Source organism: Oncorhynchus mykiss, chromosome 7 (assembly GCF_013265735.2).
Source record: "Oncorhynchus mykiss isolate Arlee chromosome 7, USDA_OmykA_1.1, whole genome shotgun sequence".
NCBI classification, from domain to species: domain Eukaryota; kingdom Metazoa; phylum Chordata; class Actinopteri; order Salmoniformes; family Salmonidae; genus Oncorhynchus; species Oncorhynchus mykiss.
Window position 1 is genome coordinate 74211881 of NC_048571.1, and position 20752 is coordinate 74232632.

Consider the following 20752-nt stretch of genomic DNA (forward strand, 5'->3'; position numbering starts at 1 on the left):
GGTTCAAGTAGTGCAAAGCTCTCTATTGGTCAACCACTGTAGGACAAGCTGTCAAATTCTTTAGCCCTGGAAGTTGAAAATGAACCTTCATGCTAGATTCCATCGGAACTGTCTAGTAAAAGAAGCAATGCTTGGATGAGTCTGTGTTTGCTTGTCAAAAACTGAGAATGCACAACAGATTTGCAATTTAATGTTTACGCAGGACTGCTCCAGTCTAACATTCCCATACAGAAATGTGACAATATTATGGGATGGCCTTCCTATGGTGGCCCTAAGGGGCAAAGTACCTTCCTTTCTTTTATTACTTTGACAATTATTTTTCAGTCACTAAGCATGTTCATATTTAAATCAAACACATTCCATCTAATAAAATGTATTTTCACTAAACAACACCAAAAGAAAACATGGCACATCACAACTTTTTTATTTCTTTTTCTTTCTTTCTTTCTTTGTTTTTTCTACGTAGATTTTCTTTTTTGCTGGAAATATCAAATCAAAGTTTTGCTGTTGATGGGTTGTTTTAACCCTAATATTTGTTTCTTAAAAATGTTCAGTTGTATTTATATATAATATCTATATAGTCTTCCTTGGTAACGTATTTGTAAATTGTGCAAATTCAGCAGTAACACAGGTGGCGAGAGATCAGTGGGCAGTTTATTACAAAAAATAATACAACAAAAATGGAGGAAAAAAAAGGAAAGTCATTGATCTTCGATTCCAACAGGAGACATGTGACCTGAGGAGCTTATCTCCCATTGGCTCCAAGGATGCCAAACAATGTTATGTCCTGTTTGTGATGCCAAAATGGAATTCCACTTCAAATGTCCCATCCTGGCTATAAGATACAGGGCTTTGCGACGCCAAAACTCAGGAAAACCGACAGAAAATAATTAAAAACATGACAACGGCACCGATAATCAAAATGCTTTCCGGTGATGCTGTCTCTTGGTGTGTGTGTGACGAAACATCCAGTGCCTTGGTCTGACATAGACACACACACACACATATAGATAGACACGCATTTACACACATTCACACACACACCCGCCCAGTACTGCTGAATCCCTCCTGTTCTGTCCTTTGCAGTAGCTACATCACATGTTTTGGGGGGGGTTGAAAACCACGCTGTCTGAGTTTAAATTCCTCTGGGTGAGGAGAGAAAGAGAGGAAGATGGAGATGAGGAGGAGAGCAAGGGTCAGTCCTCAGCTGGCCAGGGCCATTGTGTTGATGACCTGCTCCAGCTTGCTCCTCAGTCTCTGCCTCCGCGACTGCTCGTCCCTCTCCAAAGCCGTCAGAATCTGAAGATGAACAGAGACAGAGAGAGACAGAGAGAGAGATGGCAAGAAAGCAAGAGAAACAAAATGCGAGAAAGAGAGAGAGAGTGAAGGAGAGAGAGGAAGGGAGGGAGAGAAAGGGAGAGGGAGGAAGAGAGAGAGAGGAAGGGAGGGAGAAAATGAGCAGTGAGAAACATTAGCTTTTACAAAAGCAGTAGCGAGAGCGACAACTGAGCAGTTCTTCAAATCCAAATTAGGGTGCAATCCCTTCTAAATAAACAAACATAACAAAAATGTCTGCCATTGTTCTCACCTCGTCCTTGTACTTGACTATGTAGGAGTAGATCTCATGCAGGGCGCTCATGCTGTTGAACTGGCTGAGGTGCAGCCGCGACTGCTCCGCCAGGTACGCACTCATGTCCTGGTCACTGATGACGGGCATCCGCGAGATGTCGGAGTAGTACCTGAGAAAGAATGGGGGATGGAGACAGAGAGAAATCAAATCAAATCACATTTATTTGTCACATACACATGGTTAGCAGATGTTAATGCGAGGGTAGCGAAATGCTTGTGCTTCTAGTTCCGACAATGCAGTAATAACCAGCGAGTAATCTAACCTGACAATTACAAAACTACTACCTTATACACACAAGTGTAAAGGGATAAAGAATATGTACATAAAGATATATGAATGAGTGATGGTACAGAGCGGCATAGGCAAGATGCAGTAGATGGTATCGAGTACAGTATATACATATGAGATGAGTAATGTAGGGTATGCAAACAAAGTGGCATAGTTTAAAGTGGCTGGTGATACATGTATTACATAAAGATGCAGTAGATGATATAGAGTACAGTATATACATATACATATGAGATGAATAATGTAGGGTATGTAAACATTATATTAAGTAGCATTGTTTAAAGTGGCTAGTGATATATTTTACAGAGAGAGGGAAGGAAGGTGAGAGTGTGTGGGAGAATCTTTAAGCAATCACTCTGTCAATATTTAACTGACACATATCAATTGACCAATGAAACCAAGTGAGCTGAATAAAGGAAAGCTAAGTGACCAAGCGAGTTCCATGCTGTCAAATGGCAACAGTGTTAATTTCCTGCCCTAGTTTTAATTTTCAACCTAATCCATAATGGCCCGCCCGCTGAACATAGCCTATATCCATACCGTTCTACCCAGTTCTTGTAGTTGGGAATGTCTTTAGCGTAGAGCAGCTTGTTGGAGGGTGAGTCTTTGCCCAGCTTGTGTTCTGAGGTGGAGCAGGAGTCCATGAAGGTCTGGGCCACCACAGACAGACAGGCGTCCGTGATGCTGTTCTTGTGGATGTCGAACACAAACTGGGGGTTCTTGATCACGTTCACCCAGAACCGCAGAGGAAGACTGGGGGGGAAGAGATGGAGAGGGAGTGGGAAGAAGAGAGAAAACATTAGGGTATAGTACTCAACCCCTAAACACCATCACCAAACCTCTCTCACAGCCTGATGCACACAGCTCCATCTACTTCGGTCTCACACACAAACTGATCCACTCACCAGTTGCTCTTCCAGGTGTGCCGTACATCCAAGTCAGAGATGCAGTGCTTGTCGGCCTGCTCGTCCAGGAAGTCAAACATGTACTTGATGGCAAGCGGCAGGGCACTGCCTCGATGGGCCGTACTGAAGATGGTCTCAAACAGGTCGTCCACAAACTTCTGCAATGTACCCTGCGAAAGGAGAAAGGGGAGGGTTAGCGAGTTGTCGCTGACATCAACTTCATGGAGCTTTGTATTGTACAAATCACTGTTTTATGACGTTGAAATTGAAAAGTTCCTCACACTGTGGACGCATTTAGACTAAATATATCCTTTCTTCCACATAAGATTATCAACTTTTACACATTATCAAGTAGTCTGTTGAATGGCCCCCTCCTCCTTTTCACACTCCCAACACTAGCCCATCACCTGAACAAAGCCGACTCCGGTCAGTTATTCACATACCAACATATTGGCCAAAACTACACTAATATATACATAAAGTACAGTATATACAGGCCAAGTCTCCTGTCGTCTTTCCCACTCTCACTGTTCATTCTCCAAACTCTCTAACCCCCATAGACCTAACCTGTCGTCTTTCCCACTCTCACTGTTCATTCCCCAAACTCTCTAACCCCCATAGACCTAACCTGTCGTCTTTCCCACTCTCACTGTCCATTCTCCAAACTCTCTAACCCCCATAGACCTAACCTGTCGTCTTTCCCACTCTCACTGTTCATTCCCCAAACTCTCTAACCCCCATAGACCTAACCTGTCGTCTTTCCCACTCTCACTGTTCATTCCCAAACTCTCTAACCCCCATAGACCTAACCTGTCGTCTTTCCCACTCTCACTGTTCATTCCCCAAACTCTCTAACCCCCATAGACCTAACCTGTCGTCTTTCCCACTCTCACTGTTCATTCTCCAAACTCTCTAACCCCCATAGACCTAATCTTGCACATTTTTACCTGAAGGGAAATCATGAGCAAATGAGTGAGAAATCGTGAGGGTGAGCAGAAATGCCTCAATGTACAGTACTTAGCAAGTGTAAATGAGTGCATAGTGGTGTGGCACTGTGCATGGTAAATGAGGTGCTACCAACAGGGTATAGAGGAACAGAAAGTAATGGCCTGCCAGTTGATGTCTCTAGTGCTTCTAGTGCCACAGTGCAGAGCCGATAGCAGTCCTGTCTAGAACAGATATTCCTTATGACATGTAGAGTGAGGACTCATGTCCGCTCTATTCATGAAATTTATATCTGTATCTTTGCGCACATATTTTTTCCAGACCAACACAAACACACTGGATGCAACCTATCAATCCACCACCAAGCCCTTGATTAGTCAAATCAGGTGTGTGTAAGTGCTTGGCTAGAACTAAAGCATGCCCCCCCCAGGGCTCCCCAATAATCAATTCACAAACATTCTTCCGAGTACCAACGGAAGGGATTAGGGTATAGGATCCAAGAGAAAGCCCCTCCAGCTCCCTTCCGGATTCCAACGATCAGAAAACCACTCAAAAAGGTCAGGCTGCTAATTAAGACAACATAGCGTTTGGGAGCTCACCTACTCATGCAAAAGGTTATGAAAAATGTTAATGAGCATCTGAGCCAGTCGCCTTGGAAACAAAGGTCAATGAGAGCTGGCTGTCGGAGGAAACAGGTTTGAGCTAGGGTGTTGGGTGTTGTTTACCAGTAGAGGGGGGACAGGTGCGTGTGAGTGAGAGTGAGTGAATGTGTCTGTTTGTCTGTGTGTGAGGTACCTTAGTAGCCAATAGCCTGGTCAGGTATATCTCAGAGACCATCTTGCTGCCACGGTCGCCCTCACGCTGGTCCGAGTGGTCGTGGTTCTTGACCAGGTGCCACAGCTTGGTACCACTCTCCAGGTCAGGCGTGATCATGGGGGTCCTAGAACGCAGGCTGTCTGGACTACTGGCCGTCCTCAACATACTCTCTGGACAGGAAGACGGGAGAGAGAGGAAATGGTCAGGATTCAGATTAATCCAATATGATGTCAAATCATATAACCAGTGTGTTATAGATGAAAGGAAAGAGACGGGGGGGGGGGGGGGGGGGGGGGGGTCAAGAGAGATAAAGGAGATGGCAGGGGAGGGGGTTGATCAAGGCAGGGGGGAGACAGAGAGATCCTGGGGAGAGGACACAGACAGGGACTGGACAGTCTCCAGTTACTCTCAGCCCTATGATGGACTTACATGACAAACATCACTCCTCTTCACTGTCTGACCTTAACGTCAACACTTGCCATGCATTATCATTTCTATTGAGATATTTCTAATGTTTAGCTGTGTATTTCTGAATCGTACTCACAGAAAGCACTTCGAGAATAAAATAGCATGCACACGCACCTGCACACACACAACCGCCCACACACACCCATCTACCTGCCCACCCACACCCACACACCGTATCTGTTGAGGGACTTGGTGAAGGTGGAGGAGGTGGAGATGTTGTAGGCAGAGTTCTGCTTGGGCACGAGGGCTATCACTGAGCCATCCGTCACCTGATGGGGAGTACAGGAAACAAACTGTTAGAGTTAGACATGCATCTGCACTCTGAAAACTTGACATACGGTCAAAAAAAGGTGATACACACTGCTACATTGCTGGTGCCTAGAGTGATTGACTAAGGCTGCATTTACACAGGCAGCCCAATTCTAATATCTTGCAACAAACCTGTATAGACCTGGAAGTAGCACCAAGACTGAAGACTCAAATTTTGTTTGTATTAAAATGTTGTTGTTTTCTCCGCAGGTACATTTCCCTCTGGGGATTGGTTGGTCACTCCTGGAAAAATACTTATTCAGGATGTAAATAGAACACCATACATCAGGAGAGGTGGACATCAGTGACTGATGACAACGACAAAGTCATATTCCAGTTGACTGTCAGAAAAAAAGGTGTAACCATTACAATGGATCTGGTAAGAAGGTTTTTTTTTTTTTAAGTATGCTTTCATCACCAAAAAGTTGGTTGACTTAAATAACTTTGGCAACAGTAGTAGACAGACACACAGCTATATAAACACCAGGTAACTACCATTTCCTCTTACAATAAACTGCTACCTCGGTCGAGAAATGGATCTAACGGTGTGATTTTTTTTAAACGTTGTGTTTTTTTTTAAACAATGATGTAACTTTGGATGAATACAACATTTACAGATCTGATTGAAAAGGTAAGAGGTGTGGCTATTTTTGTCAAATGTAGCTTTATGTGTCAGTTTGACTTTCCACCTCTGTCAGTTTGAATGCCTAGCCCTAAACGTACGCCTGGAAAATGGTATGAAATGTACTATGGTGAGGATATACTGGCCCCTCTGCTCATCCCAGTGCTACTAATCATTTAGCTGACCTGTTATCAACTTATGCAGCACTGTAAGTGATGATTATGGGTTGTCTTTAACCTTGATTGGATGACTCAAGTTTCAGACAAGCTCAAGGTATAATGCATCGATCTGAATTTAGCGCAAATAATATTGAAACCAACCCGGCCCAATTTTAAAATCCAGTAAATTCTGACCTGATTAACATCACACTTACAGTACAAATAGACCCCATACAGTGCATTCGGAAAGTATTCAGACCCATTGACTTTTTATTCATTTAGTTGTGTTACAGCCTTATTCTAAAATGGATTACTATATGTTTCCCCCCTAATCAATCTACACACAATAACCAACAACGACAAAGCAAAAACAGGTTTGTAGAAAATTTGTCAAATGTATATATATATAAAATAGCTGAAATATCACATTACATCAGTATTGACATCCTTTACTTAGTACTTTGTTGAAGCACCTTTGGCTGTGATTACAGCCTTGAGTCTTCTTGGGTATGACGCAACAAGCTTGGCACACCTGTATTTGGGGAGTTTCTCCCATTATTCTCTACAGATCCTCTCAAGCTATGTCAGGTTAGATGGGGAGCGTAGCTGCACAGCTATTTTCAGGTTTCTCCAGAGATGTTCGATCGGGTTCAAGTCCCGGCTCTGGCTGGGCCACTCAAGGACATTTAGAAACTTGTCCTGAATCCACTCCTTCGTTGTCTTGGCTGTGTGCTTAGATTTGTTGTCCTGTTGGAAGGTGATAATTTGCCCCAGTCTGAGGTCCTGAGCACTCTGGGGCAGCATCAAGGAGCTCTCTGTACTTTGCACTGTTCATCTTTCCCTCGATTCTGACTAGTCTCCCAGTCCCAGGCACTGAAAAAACATCTCCACAGCATGATGCTGCCACCACCATGCTTCACCGTAGGGATGGTGCCAGGTTTCCTCCAGACGTGACGCTTGGCAGTCAGGCCAAAGAGTTCCATCTTGGTTTCATCAGACCAGATAATCTTGTTTCTTATGGTCTGAGAGTCTTTAGTTATCTTTTGCCAAACTCCAACCGGGCTGTCATGTGCCTTTTACCGAGGAGTGGCTTCCGCCTGGCCACTCTAAAATAAAGGCCTGAATGGTGGAATGCTGCAGCGATAGAAGAACCTTCTAGAAGGACAACCATCTCCACAGAGGACTATAACAAAACAAACAAAATGTAGAAAAGGGGAAGGGGTCTGAATACTTCCCGAATGCACTGTAAATACACAGCCGGTTGTGTTTTTTGCGCATGATATCAATGAGCATTTCCTTATTGCCTGTATTACCGATGTAAGACTACCTAAATCCATTCTGCGCATCAATAACACAAGGAATGTCAGAAATGTCAATGATCAAGCTTTTTTTGCACAATCTTTGTGACATAGCAGGTGTACCTGCCATTCCTGACCCTAGGTCAGTTCTCGATTATTTCTCTGACGTTTTTAACACTTTTGCTGACAAGCATGCTCCCTACAAAAGTTTAATGGTAGGGATGGGCATCTTTGATGGGAGTGGGGGGGCCACCAAAAATCTGACCTCATCATGAGGGGCTGCAGTGGCTCACGGGCCTGCGTATCCACATACATACATGTAGTCAGACCCTTTTGGGGGCCCTAAGTGAAGAGGAATAAAAAAATCATACAATGTGATTTTCTGGATTTTTTTTTTTAGATTCCGTCTCTCACAGTTGAAGTGTACCTATGATACAAATTACAGACCTGCTTTGTAAGTAGGAAAACCTGCAAAATCGGCAGTGTTTCATACTGGGATTAATTACACCGTTAGAATGTTGCAGTCAAAATGACTTCTCGTTAGCTCAAGGCCCAGCAGTTCTATAGTTAAAGCATGGAAAGCAGCGCATGTACTTCCTCTTCACAAGGGCGGAAACCCTAGTGACAAATATAGTCCTCTACTGCCTCCTCTGTGAACCAGACTATCGAGACTTTTTTTTTCTTCTTTTAAAATTTTTTTTTACCCCTTTTTCTCCCCAATTTCGTAGTATCCAGTAGTAGCTACTATCTTGTCTCATCGCTACAACTCCCGTACGGGCTCGGGAGAGACGAAGGTTGAAAGTCATGCGTCCTCCGATACACAACCAACCAAGCCGCTGCTTCTTTAACACAGCGCACATCCAACCCGGAAGCCAGCCGCACCAATGCGCCGGAGGAAACACTGTGCACCTGGTCACCTTGGCTAGCGTACACTGCGCCCAGCCCGCCACAGGAGTCGTTGGTGCGCGATGAGACAAGGACACCCCCCTCCCTAACCCGGGCGACGCTAGGCCAATTGTGCGTCGCCCCACGGACCTCCCGGTCGCGGCCGGTTACGACAGAGCCTGGGCGCGAACCCAGGGCTCTGATGGCACAGCTGGCGCTGCAGTACAGCAACCTTAACCACTGCGCCACCCGGGAGGCCCATTGACACAACTTCTAAGTGTCTAACCAACGATCAGTCAAACAGCCTCTCCACTGACGGGGAACATCGAGTGAAACCCTGTACAGACAAATGTATTGAAGACTACAAGAACTACATCACATACTTCACTGTGTCCTTGCCTGCAGAAGCACTTGAACTTATTCTGATGGGAGATCCGTTCCTGGTTGAAGATCTGGACTAACAGACATCCTGAGAGGTGGCTATGGACACCAAGATCAGGGGATATCGATTTGGCAGATACTGAGCCATACTAACGACAGATGGTTGGGTGTGTTAAGTACACTGGACACCAATCTAACCAGCACAAGCGTTGCAGTCTGAGGTTCGCTTTACAAGTGCCAGGTCTCAAGCAAGGTCACATAACTATTATACAAGCAACCTCTGTTACAAAGGTGCACTGGCTGCATACAACAAGCTCAATAACTGAAGTTTTTATTGATGTGATAGCAATAATCTCTGTATAGAAAACCTACAGTATACAAGTAGTATGAATTTCCATGTAAATTGACAAAGTATATTGTATAGTATCATATGATGGTATTTTACTCAGTATTTATTACCTTGTTTTCTATCATATACACAATGATTTACTTTATTTTTCATTACAGTTAAGATAATATACACTTCATTCATTCCTGAGGAGAAATGTATTATACAGTGGGGAGAACAAGTATTTGAAACACTGCCGATTTTGCAGGTTTTCCTACTTACAAAGCATGTAGAGGTCTGTAATTTGTATCATAGGTACACTTCAACTGTGAGAGACGGAATCTAAAAAAAAAATCCAGAAAATCACATTGTATGATTTTTATGTAATTAATTTGTATTTTATTGCATGACATAAGTATTTGATACATCAGAAAAGCAGAACTTAATATTTGGTACAGAAACCTTAGTTTGCAATTACAGAGATCATACATTTCCTGAAGTTCTTGACCAGGTTTGCACACACTGCAGCAGGGATTTTGGCCCACTCCTCCATACAGACCTTCTCCAGATCCTTCAGGTTTCATGGCTGTCGCTGGGCAATACGAACTTTCAGCTCCCTCCAAAGATGTTCTATTGGGTTCAGGTCTGGAGACTGGCTAGGCCACTCCAGGACCTTGAGATGCTTCTTACCGAGCCACTCCTTAGTTGCCCTGGCTGTGTTTCGGGTCGTTGTCATGCTGGAAGACCCAGCCACGACCCATCTTCAATGCTCTTACTGAGGGAAGGAGGTCGTTGGCCAAGATCCCTCAATACGGTGCAGTCGTCCTGTCCCCTTTGCAGAGAACCATCCCCAAAGAATGATGTTTCCACCTCCATGCTTCACGGTTGGGATGGTGTTCTTGGGGTTGTAATTCATCCTTCTTCTTCCCCCAAACACGGCGAGTGGAGTTTAGATCAAAAAGCTCTATTTTTGTCTCATCAGACAACATGACCTTCTCCCATTCCTCCTCTGGATCATCCAGATGGTCATTGGCAAACTTCAGATGGGCCATGGTTTTCTTTGAGACTGTGGTCCCAGCTCTCTTCAGGTCATTGACCAGGTCCTGCCGTGTAGTTTTGGGCTGATCCCTCACCTTCCTCATGATCATTGATGTCCCACGAGGTGAGATCTTGCATGGAGCCCCAGACCGAGGGTGATTGACAGTCATCTTGAACTTCTTCCATTTTCTAATAATTGCGCCAACAGTTGTTGCCTTCTCACCAAGCTGCTTGCCTATTGTCCTGTAGCCCATCCCAGCCTTGTGCAGGTCTACAATTTACCCCTGATGTCCTTACACAGCTGACTGGTCTTGGCCATTGTGGAGAGGTTGGAGTCTGTTTGATTGAGTGTGTGGACAGGTGTCTTTTATACAGGTAACGAGTTCAAACAGGTGCAGTTAATACAGGTAATGAGTGGAGAACAGCCTCCTGCTTCTTAAAGAAAAACAGGTCTGTGAGAGCCGGAATTCTTACTGGTTGGTAGGTGATCAAATACTTATGTCATGCAATAAAATGCATATGGATTACTTAAAAATCATACAATGTGATTTTCTGGATTTTTGTTTTAGATTCCGTCTCTCACAGTTGAAGTGTACCTATGATACAAATTACAGACCTCTACATGCTTTGTAAGTAGGAAAACCTGCAAAATCGGAAGTGTTTTCCCCACTGTATATGACACCGAGGAATTTCGGGCTGCAGACACCAAGGGATGTTTGAGTGATCCCCTACATCGATCCAGAAATATTTGTAAGTCGGTAATTGTAAAGTGTATACATAAAAATAAAATGTGATTAATTGATTGATTAAAAACACATTCTTTTATCAACTTTGAGACATAAACCATGACAGACTTACCTGGTAGTGGGCCAGTGTGTTGAGTCTCTTCCAGTCATTGTCTATCTTGGTGGTGACGTCCTCATCCTGGAGAATGATCCTGGCCATCCTTCCCTGACGCCACTCTGAACACACATGGAACAGAAGGCGAGGGTGTGTTAGTGTCTGTTGCGTGACTCCAGATAGTGTTGGGAAGTGTGTTAAGTGTATTTTGACTAATTGGCTTGGGTTGTGTGTGTGTGTGTGTGTGTGCATGGTGTGTTTGTGTGCCTTACCCATGTCCATGTCTGAAGCCTTGGGTCTCTGGGAGTAAGGGCTTCCTTTCAACACAGCATCAAGCAGCTTTTCCTTCACCTGGGTCACCGTGTCACAGTTCAGCCCCTTTACCGCCACCTCCGGGGCGTTCTCATTCTCCGGGTTCACACAGTGTAGGGTCTGGGGGGGGGGGGCAAGGGTCAAAGGTTAGATTGGCGATGGGGAAGACTCACAGGACGAGAGGCTTGAAGCAGAGTGAAGTGTAGAAGACGTGAATTATACCGCATACATCTGTAGTCACTCTTGTAGCTAGCTACCTACTGTACTACCTAGCCAGCCAGAACGATCACTGAAGCTGTACATAGTCCATCTGTAAATAGCCCACCCAATCTACCTACTTCATCCCCATATTGTTTTTATTTTATTTACTTTTCTGCTCTTTTGCACACCAGTATCTGTACTTGCACATCATAATCTGCTCATTTATCACTCCAGTGTTAATCTGCTAAATTGTAATTATTCCCTCCTACGGCCTATTTATTGCCTACCTCCTCATGCCTTTTGCACACACTGTATATAGACTCTTTTTTCTACTGTGTCATTGACTTGTTTATTGTGTTATTGGCTTGTTTATTGTTTATTGTGTCACACTGCTTTGCTTTATCTTGGCCAGGTTGCAGTTACAAATAAGAACTTGTTCTAAACTAGCCTAATAAAGGTGAAAAAAAGAAAAGACAAATGGTTCTCAGAGCAATGAATGTGTTCAGTCAAAGAGAGATAATGTAAAAGTGTTCCGCTTATTTCTGTGATTCAAGCTGTGTTGTGGTACTGACCAGGGTCTTGTAGTCAATCTGCTGTCTGATGAGCTTGTCCTCACTGAGCGAGTAGCGCGCCTCTCCTGTGATGGAGTCTATAGGCCCCTTCTCCATCTGCTGCTTGATGGCACAGTACAGCATGAACAGCGGCTCCCCAGCACACTCCTACACACAGGGTACACAGTACAGCATGAACAGGGGTTCTCCAGCACACTCCTACACACAGGGTACACAGTACAGCATGAACAGAGGCTCCCCAGCACACTCCTACACACAGGGTACACAGTACAGCATGAACAGAGGTTCTCCAGCACACTCCTTACACACAGGGTACACAGTACAGCATGAACAGAGGCTCTCCAACACACTCCTACACACAGGGTACACAGTACAGCATGAACAGGGTTTCTCCAACACACTCCTACACACAGGGTACACAGTACAGCATGAACAGAGGCTCCCCAGCACACTCCTACACACAAGGTACACAGTACAACATGATCAGGGGTTCTCCAGCACACTCCTTACACACAGGGTACACAGTACAACATGATCAGGGGTTCTCCAGCACACTCCTACACACAGGGTACACAGTACAGCATGAACAGGGTTTATCCAGCACACTCCTACACACAGGGTACACAGTACAACATGATCAGGGGTTCTCCAGCACACTCCTACACACAGGGTACACAGTACAACATGATCAGGGGTTCTCCAACACACTCCTACACACAGGGTACACAGTACAGCATGAACAATGGTTCTCCAGCACACTCCTACACACAGGGTACACAGTACAGCATGAACAGAGGCTCTCCAACACACTCCTTACACACAGGGTACACAGTACAGCATGATCAGGGGTTCTCCAGCACACTCCTTACACACAGGGTACACAGTACAACATGATCAGGGGTTCTCCAGCACACTCCTACACACAGGGTACACAGTACAACATGATCAGGGGTTCTCCAGCACACTCCTACACACAGGGTACACAGTACAACATGATCAGGGGTTCTCCAGCACACTCCTTACACACAGGGTACACAGTACAACATGATCAGGGGTTCTCCAGCACACTCCTACACACAGGGTACACAGTACAACATGATCAGGGGTTCTCCAGCACACTCCTACACACAGGGTACACAGTACAGCATGAACAGGGGTTCTCCAGCACACTCCTACACACAGGGTACACAGTACAGCATGAACAGGGGTTCTCCAGCACACTCCTACACACAGGGTACACAGTACAGCATGAACAGAGGCTCTCTAGCACACTCCTACACACAGGGTACACAGTACATCATGAACAGAGGCTCTCCAGCACACTCCTACACACAGGGTACACAGTACAGCATGAACAGGGGTTCTCCAGCACACTCCTACACACAGGGTACACAGTACAGCATGAACAGGGGTTCTCCAGCACACTCCTACACACAGGGTACACAGTACAGCATGAACAGGGGTTCTCCAGCACACTCCTACACACACGGTACACAGTACAGCATGAACAGGGGCACACACACTAAGTATAATATAGCATAAGCTGATAGGGGCCAGTATCCCATCAATCTGTCATTTCAGCATCTCAAAACCAATAGGAAACACTGTAGTCTTGAAGGACGACATTCAAGACAATGAGTACGCTTCCTTATTTGAGAAAAAACGATACTAAGTGCATTCCAATCTGCTGCTGGCTACACGGTGCCACACAGTTAAACCATAGGGCCTAGCCCCTCGCTTAGCCATTCAACAGCTATTGGTGCAGTGACAAGTGACCCACTCCAGAGTAGTAGTTTGTCCCTTGTGCATTTTAACCTGGGGAAAAACAGTCTTTAACATGTGAAAATGTACACTGTGCTTGGGGAAAACGTTGGGAGAACGCTAGTGGCAGTTGATAGAGGAGTTAATGGAAGGTTAACGAGTCAGGAGTGAAAAGTGCTGGAGAAGCACTCTGCTGCATGAAATGTGTCAACGAGGCAATGCAAGGCGGGCGGGCTGGAGGGCATCTCTCCTCCCTCTCGTTTTTCTCCCATTTTCCCTCTATTGGTCCGACTACCACTTAGCACAGTGATTCTCACCTCCAACTCTTGCTAGTTCATATTCCTCCTCATCTTCCTCTGTCCAGCCAACTGCAACAGTGTCTTTGTGTATTTTCTCTCCTTTCCTTGACATTTTAAATGTTTCAATTCAGAGCAAAAAGAGTTTGAAAGTGCTGGTGAACAACCCAAAGTGTACTGAGCTTCCCCTAGTATTATTTGTGGCCTTCTACACTCTTCCTCTTCCCCCTTCCATATCCCTCCTGCTGCTCCCACCTCGTTATCGTCTGTACTAATTAAACAGACAGACAGCTGTTAACGAGACGTACACACGCACACCCTCTAGTAGCTCGGGAACCAGCTATTATGGGTTGCTTTTGATGCACCTAGCCAAAAATGTGAATCACACGCTTGGCAGGACCCCTAGAGGGGTTGAAGAAGCTGTCCGGTAGGATGCAAGTTTTTACAAACACCTGTCTGAACTGAAATTAAAAACAACTAATTGAGAGAAAGACTTCCGATCACCCGTGTCACACAGAGGCTGTCTGATGCACTCTCTCCATTCCAATAAGCTTCAAATCTGAAGAATGCACACGCTTTCACTTTCTCTCTCTGGCTCTCTCTAGAAAACCCTGAAAGGGGCAATGCATTAAAGAGGCGAAAACACAAACAGTCACGCCTTAACACCACTTCACATGAAGGTAGAATACTGTTTTACAACTGGGTAGAGAGAAGTTGGAACATGAAAGGTAAAGAGAGATCAAGGATAGGGAGCATTGTAGCCCTCTCCCTGTGCCTTATCTGCTCCTGCAGCTAGGAGATACTGACGTTTGGCTGGCAAGCTAAATTCCCTAGCGCTCTTTCATTCTCCAACAGCACAAGCAGCATTAGCGAATAACAGAACCGTAGAAAGCTTAAAAAGCCTGTTTGGTGCGGCTGCGTGTTCATTAAGGCATGCAATGACAAACATTTCAAAACGTTTCAATACATAAAGTGAAAATAAGCTCATCTTATTGGATGAATCCAGGTTGTCCCTCTCTGTTTCAGTCCATTTTCCTTGGTTGCTGCCTAATGAACGCAGCCCGAGTGCATCACTGACAGACTTACCTTGAGGAACTTGTAGAGAAGGAACGTGAACCAGTTGGTGAGCATCTTCTCAGCCACCGACTCCGTCCTATAAGAGTGCGGGAGAGAGAGAGAAAGGGAGAGAGAAGATAAATTGAGTTGAATTCTGGCATGGCAAAGAGTTAAACGTCCAAAACACAGGACTGATAGAGGAACGATTGTACAAGGGTTTGAGATTTTCCTCTTAGTAACAAGGGACCAAACAACCCTAGTGTTTGGTCGCTAGTAATTGAACCATTATCCCTGCTAGTAATTGAAGGAGATTACAAACCATTATCCCTGCTAGTAACTGAAGGAGATTACAAACCATTATCCCTGCTAGGAACTGAAGGAGATTACAAACCATTATCCCTGATAGTAACTGAAGGAGATTACAAACCATTATCCCTGCTAGTAGCTGAAGGAGATTACAAACCATTATCCCTGATAGTAGCTGAAGGAGATTACAAACCATTATCCCTGATAGTAACTGAAGGAGATTACAAACCATTATCCCTGCTAGTAACTGAAGGAGATTACAAACCATTATCCTTGCTAGTAGCTGAAGGAGATTACAAACCATTATCCCTGATAGTAACTGAAGGAGATTACAAACCATTATCCCTGATAGTAACTGAAGGAGATTACAAACCATTATCCCTGATAGTAACTGAAGGAGATTACAAACCATTATCCCTGATAGTAACTGAAGGAGATTACAAACCATTATCCCTGCTAGTAGCTGAAGGAGATTACAAACCATTATCCCTGATAGTAACTGAAGGAGATAACAAACCATTATCTCTGATAGTAACTGAAGGAGATTACAAACCATTATCCCTGATAGTAACTGTAGAAAAGGCCCATGGAGTTGGTGGAATACTCCTTTAATTCATTGCCATTTACTCAGCTGGACCAGGGGCGCTCTAATTAGGTCAGGTGGAAATGTCAGACAGATCTCAACTCCATAAAAGGAGGAAATTGCCATCGCCTGATCTCGCTGCTTTCTCTTCCTTAACTCCATCTGATCCAGAAGTTCTGTGCGTCCATGAATCCACGTAAATCCACCGACTATGTTACCTTTCATCTGAATTATCTGTGGCGATCGGGAGAGTGGGCCATTCAGTTATTGTTTATAGGTTTTACCGCGGAGCGCGGCTTGGAGCGCACGCTTCAAACATAGTGTAATGTGAATTGTCAATGATCACGGCCCTACGGATCCTCATAGGCCAATTATGCAGTCGATATGGTTCATATGTATTGAAATGAATTATATGTACACATGGAGACAATTGAAAGAGTGAAATGAGAAACGTCATTGTTTGCTAACTGATTGACTTTGATAATGGGGATTATAGATTGTATAACCATTCCCTGTTTGTATTCTTTCATGATTTATGATAAATAGTTACGAGCCTAAATGACTCGCGGATGATTACTATTGACTTCTTAATGAACTGGACTGTTGAATTCCCTAAATTATGTTAATAATGAATGATATGATTTGATCTTTGATTATGAATTTGATTGGATACATGTAATTTGTTTCCTTTGTGATGCAGCACAGACTACTCAGTAAATATGCCACTTTATGGTTAAAGGAATTCCTGCCTCAGTCTCATCCATTCCTCTGTCACCTGACACGTGACCACCTGTTCACCTTCACTGTCAGTCATCCTACCTGTCCAGCTACCCACACAGATTCCACTAATCTTTCAGTAACTGAAGGAGATTACAAACCATTATCCCTGCTAGTAACCGAAGGAGAATACAAACCATTATCCCTGATAGTAACTGACGGAGGTAACAAACCATTATCACTGATGGTAACTGAAGGAGGTAACAAACCATTATCCCTGCTAGTAACTGAAGGAGATAACAAACCATTATCCCTGATAGTAACTGAAGGAGATTACAAACCATTATCCCTGCTAGTAACTGAAGGAGATAACAAACCATTATCCCTGCTAGTAACTGAAGGAGATAACAAACCATTATCCCTGATAGTAACTGAAGGAGATTACAAACCATTATTCCTGATAGTAACTGAAGGAGATAACAAACCATTATCCCTGCTAGTAACTGAAGGAGATAACAAACCATTATCCCTGATAGTAACTGAAGGAGATAACAAACCATTATCCCCGGGAAAAGGCATTTAACGCGGATGATCACTTATATGAAATTATTCCACTTTAAGTGGTTAGGTTATATCCTGCAATTGCACCCCCCCCCCCTTCTCTCCATACACAAACAAATGAACTCCAATAACAAAACCCACAGTTCTTTGCATTTAAAAAAAGCAAACCCACCAATCTTCATTAAAAACACAGCAATTAATTAGTTAACTTCTCTCGCTAATCACCAACCTGGAAATTTAAAAGGCATTGTAATTAATGTGACTTACTCCATCTAATACAAATGAACAGAGACGAGGGAAGTGTGTCTGTAAGGAAGGGACTTCACCCTCCCCGTCCTCAACCTCCTACCTCTCTCTCTCTCACCCACCCCGTCCTCTACCTCCTACCTCTACCTCTCTCTCTCTCACCCACCCCGTCCTCTACCTCCTACCTCTACCGCTCTCTCTCCCACCCACCCCGTCCTCTACCTCCTACCTCTACCTCTCTCTCACCCACCCCGTCCTCTACCTCCTACCTCTACCTCTCTCTCTCACCCACCCTGTCCTCTACCTCCTACGTCTCTCTCTCTCACCCACCCCGTCCTCTACCTCCTACCTCTCTCTCTCACCCACCCCGTCCTCTACCTCCTACCTCTCTCTCTCACCCACTCTGTCCTCTACCTCTCTCTCCCCCACCCAGTCCTCTACCTCTCCCTCACCCACCCAGTCATCTACCTCTCCCTCACCCACCCAGTCCTCTACCTCTCCCTCACCCACCCCGTCCTCTACCTCTCTCTCTCACCCACTCCGTCCTCTACCTCTCTCACCCACTCCGTCCTCTACCTCTCTCACCCACCCACCCCGTCCTCTACCTCTCTCACCCACCCACCCCGTCCTCTACCTCTCTCACCCACCCACTCCGTCCTCTACCTCCTACCTCTACCTCTCTCTCACCCACCCCGTCCTCTACCTCCTACCTCTACCTCTCTCTCTCACCCACCCCGTCCTCTACCTCCTACCTCTCTCTCTCTCACCCACCCCGTCCTCTACCTCCTCCCTCTCTCTCTCACCCACCCCGTCCTCTACCTCCTACCTCTCTCTCTCACCCACTCTGTCCTCTACCTCTCTCTCCCCCACCCAGTCCTCTACCTCTCCCTCACCCACCCAGTCATCTACCTCTCCCTCACCCACCCAGTCCTCTACCTCTCCCTCACCCACCCCGTCCTCTACCTCTCTCTCTCACCCACTCCGTCCTCTACCTCTCTCACCCACTCCGTCCTCTACCTCTCTCACCCACCCACCCCGTCCTCTACCTCTCTCACCCACCCACCCCGTCCTCTACCTCTCTCACCCACCCACTCCGTCCTCTACCTCTCACCCACCCACTCCGTCCTCTACCTCCTACCTCTACCTCTCTCTCTCACCCAACCCGTCCTCTACCTCCTACCTCTACCTCTCTCTCTCTCACCCACCCCGTCCTCTACCTCCTACCTCTCTCTCTCACCCACCCTGTCCTCTACCTCCTACCTCTCTCTCTCACCCACTCTGTCCTCTACCTCTCCCTCACCCACCCAGTCCTCTACCTCTCCCTCACCCACCCAGTCATCTACCTCTCCCTCACCCACCCAGTCCTCTACCTCTCCCTCACCCACCCCGTCCTCTACCTCTCTCACCCACCCACTCCGTCCTCTACCTCTCACCCACCCACTCCGTCCTCTACCTCTCTCACCCACCCACCCCGTCCTCTACCTCTCTCACCCACCCACCCCGTCCTCTACCTCTCTCACCCACCCACTCCGTCCTCTACCTCCTACCTCTACCTCTCTCTCTCACCCAACCCGTCCTCTACCTCCTACCTCTACCTCTCTCTCTCTCACCCACCCCGTCCTCTACCTCCTACTTCTCTCTCACCCACCCCGTCCTCTACCTCCTACCTCTCTCTCACCCACTCTGTCCTCTACCTCTCCCTCACCCACCCAGTCCTCTACCTCTCCCTCACCCAACCAGTCATCTACCTCTCTCACCCACCCAGTCCTCTATCTCTCTCTCACCAACCCAGTCCTCTACCTCTCCCTCACCCACCCCGTCCTCTACCTCTCTCTCACCCACTCCGTCCTCTACCTCTCTCTCTCACCCAACCACTCCATCTTCTACCCATCGCTCTCACACACCCACTCCGTCCTCTACCCCTCGCTCTAACACACTCCGTCCTCTACCTCTCTCCCACACTCCGTCCTCTACCTCTCTCTCTCTCACCCACCAACCCACTCCGTCCTCGCTCTCTCACACACTCAGTCCTCTCTCTCTCACCCCACTCCGTCCTCTCTCTCTCACCCACCCCGTCCTCTACCTCCTACCTCTACCTCTCACCCACCCCGTCCTCTACCTCCTACCTCAACCTCTCTCTCACCCATCCTGTCCTCTACCTCCTACCTCTACCTCTATCTCTCACCCACCCCATCCTCTACCTCTCTCTCTCACCTACCCCATCCTCTACCTCTCTCACCCACCCTGTTCTCTACCTCTCTCTCTCACCCACTCCATCCTCTACCTCTCTCACCCACTCCATCCTCTACCTCTCTCACCCACTCCATCCTCTACCTCTCTCACCCACTCCATCCTCTACCTCTCTCACCCACTCCATCCTCTACCTCTCTCACCCACCCACTGTCCTCTACCTCTCTCACCCACCCTGTCATCTACCCACTCCGTCCTCTACCTCTCTCACCCACCCACTTCGTCCTCTACCTCTCACCCACCCACTTCGTCCTCTACCTCTCACCCACCCACTTCGTCCTCTACCTCTCACCCACCCACTCTGTCCTCTACCTCTCTCTCACCCACTCCGTCCTCTACCTCGCTCTCTCACCCACTCCGTCCTCTACCTCGCTCTCTCACCCACTCCGTCCTCTACCTCGCTCTCTCACCAACTCCGTCCTCTACCTCGCTCTCTCACCCACTCCGTCCTCTACCTCGCTCTCTCATCCACTCCGTCCTCTACCTCGCTCTCTCACCCACTCCGTCCTCTACCTCGCTCTCTCACCCACTCCGTCCTCTACCTCGCTCTCTCACCCACTCCGTCCTCTACCTCGCTCTCTCACCCACTCCGTCCTCTACCTCGCTCTCTCACCCACTCCGTCCTCTACCTCGCTCTCTCACCCACTCCGTCCTCTACCTCGCTCTCTCACCCACTCCGTCCTCTACCTCGCTCTCTCACCCACTCCGTCCTCTACCTCGCTCTCTCACCCACTCCGTCCTCTACCTCGCTCTCTCACCCACTCCGTCCTCTACCTCGCTCTCTCACCCACTCCGTCCTCTACCTCGCTCTCTCACCCACTCCGTCCTCTACCTCGCTCTCTCACCCACTCCGTCCTCTACCTCGCTCTCTCACCCACTCCGTCCTCCACCTCGCTCTCTCACCCACTCCGTCCTCTACCTCGCTCTCTCACCCACTCCGTCCTCTACCTCGCTCTCTCACCCACTCCGTCCTCTACCTC

General features: G+C 46.7%; 1 protein-coding gene across 3 annotated transcripts in view; it reads right to left on the reverse strand.

The window, feature by feature from the left end:
* Positions 1 to 634: 634 nt before the first annotated feature.
* The window catches only part of LOC110528476 (plexin-A1), a 388596-nt gene continuing 368478 nt past the window's right edge, over positions 635 to 20752 (reverse strand). The window contains exons 23-32 of one of the 3 annotated variants that reach the window (XM_021610568.2): positions 15140 to 15206; positions 11997 to 12143; positions 11184 to 11343; positions 10930 to 11033; positions 5225 to 5321; positions 4564 to 4754; positions 2824 to 2993; positions 2459 to 2671; positions 1589 to 1739; positions 635 to 1299 (exon numbers count right to left, since the gene is read on the reverse strand). In XM_021610568.2, the coding sequence (XP_021466243.2) occupies positions 1204 to 1299; positions 1589 to 1739; positions 2459 to 2671; positions 2824 to 2993; positions 4564 to 4754; positions 5225 to 5321; positions 10930 to 11033; positions 11184 to 11343; positions 11997 to 12143; positions 15140 to 15206 (1396 nt within the window). In that variant the 3' untranslated portion in view covers positions 635 to 1203. Of the gene's footprint in view, positions 1300 to 1588; positions 1740 to 2458; positions 2672 to 2823; positions 2994 to 4563; positions 4755 to 5224; positions 5322 to 10929; positions 11034 to 11183; positions 11344 to 11996; positions 12144 to 12165; positions 12451 to 13080; positions 13475 to 15139; positions 15207 to 20752 lie in introns of those variants that run through there. The other 2 variants (XM_036984053.1, XM_036984054.1) reach the window with 2 other exon arrangements.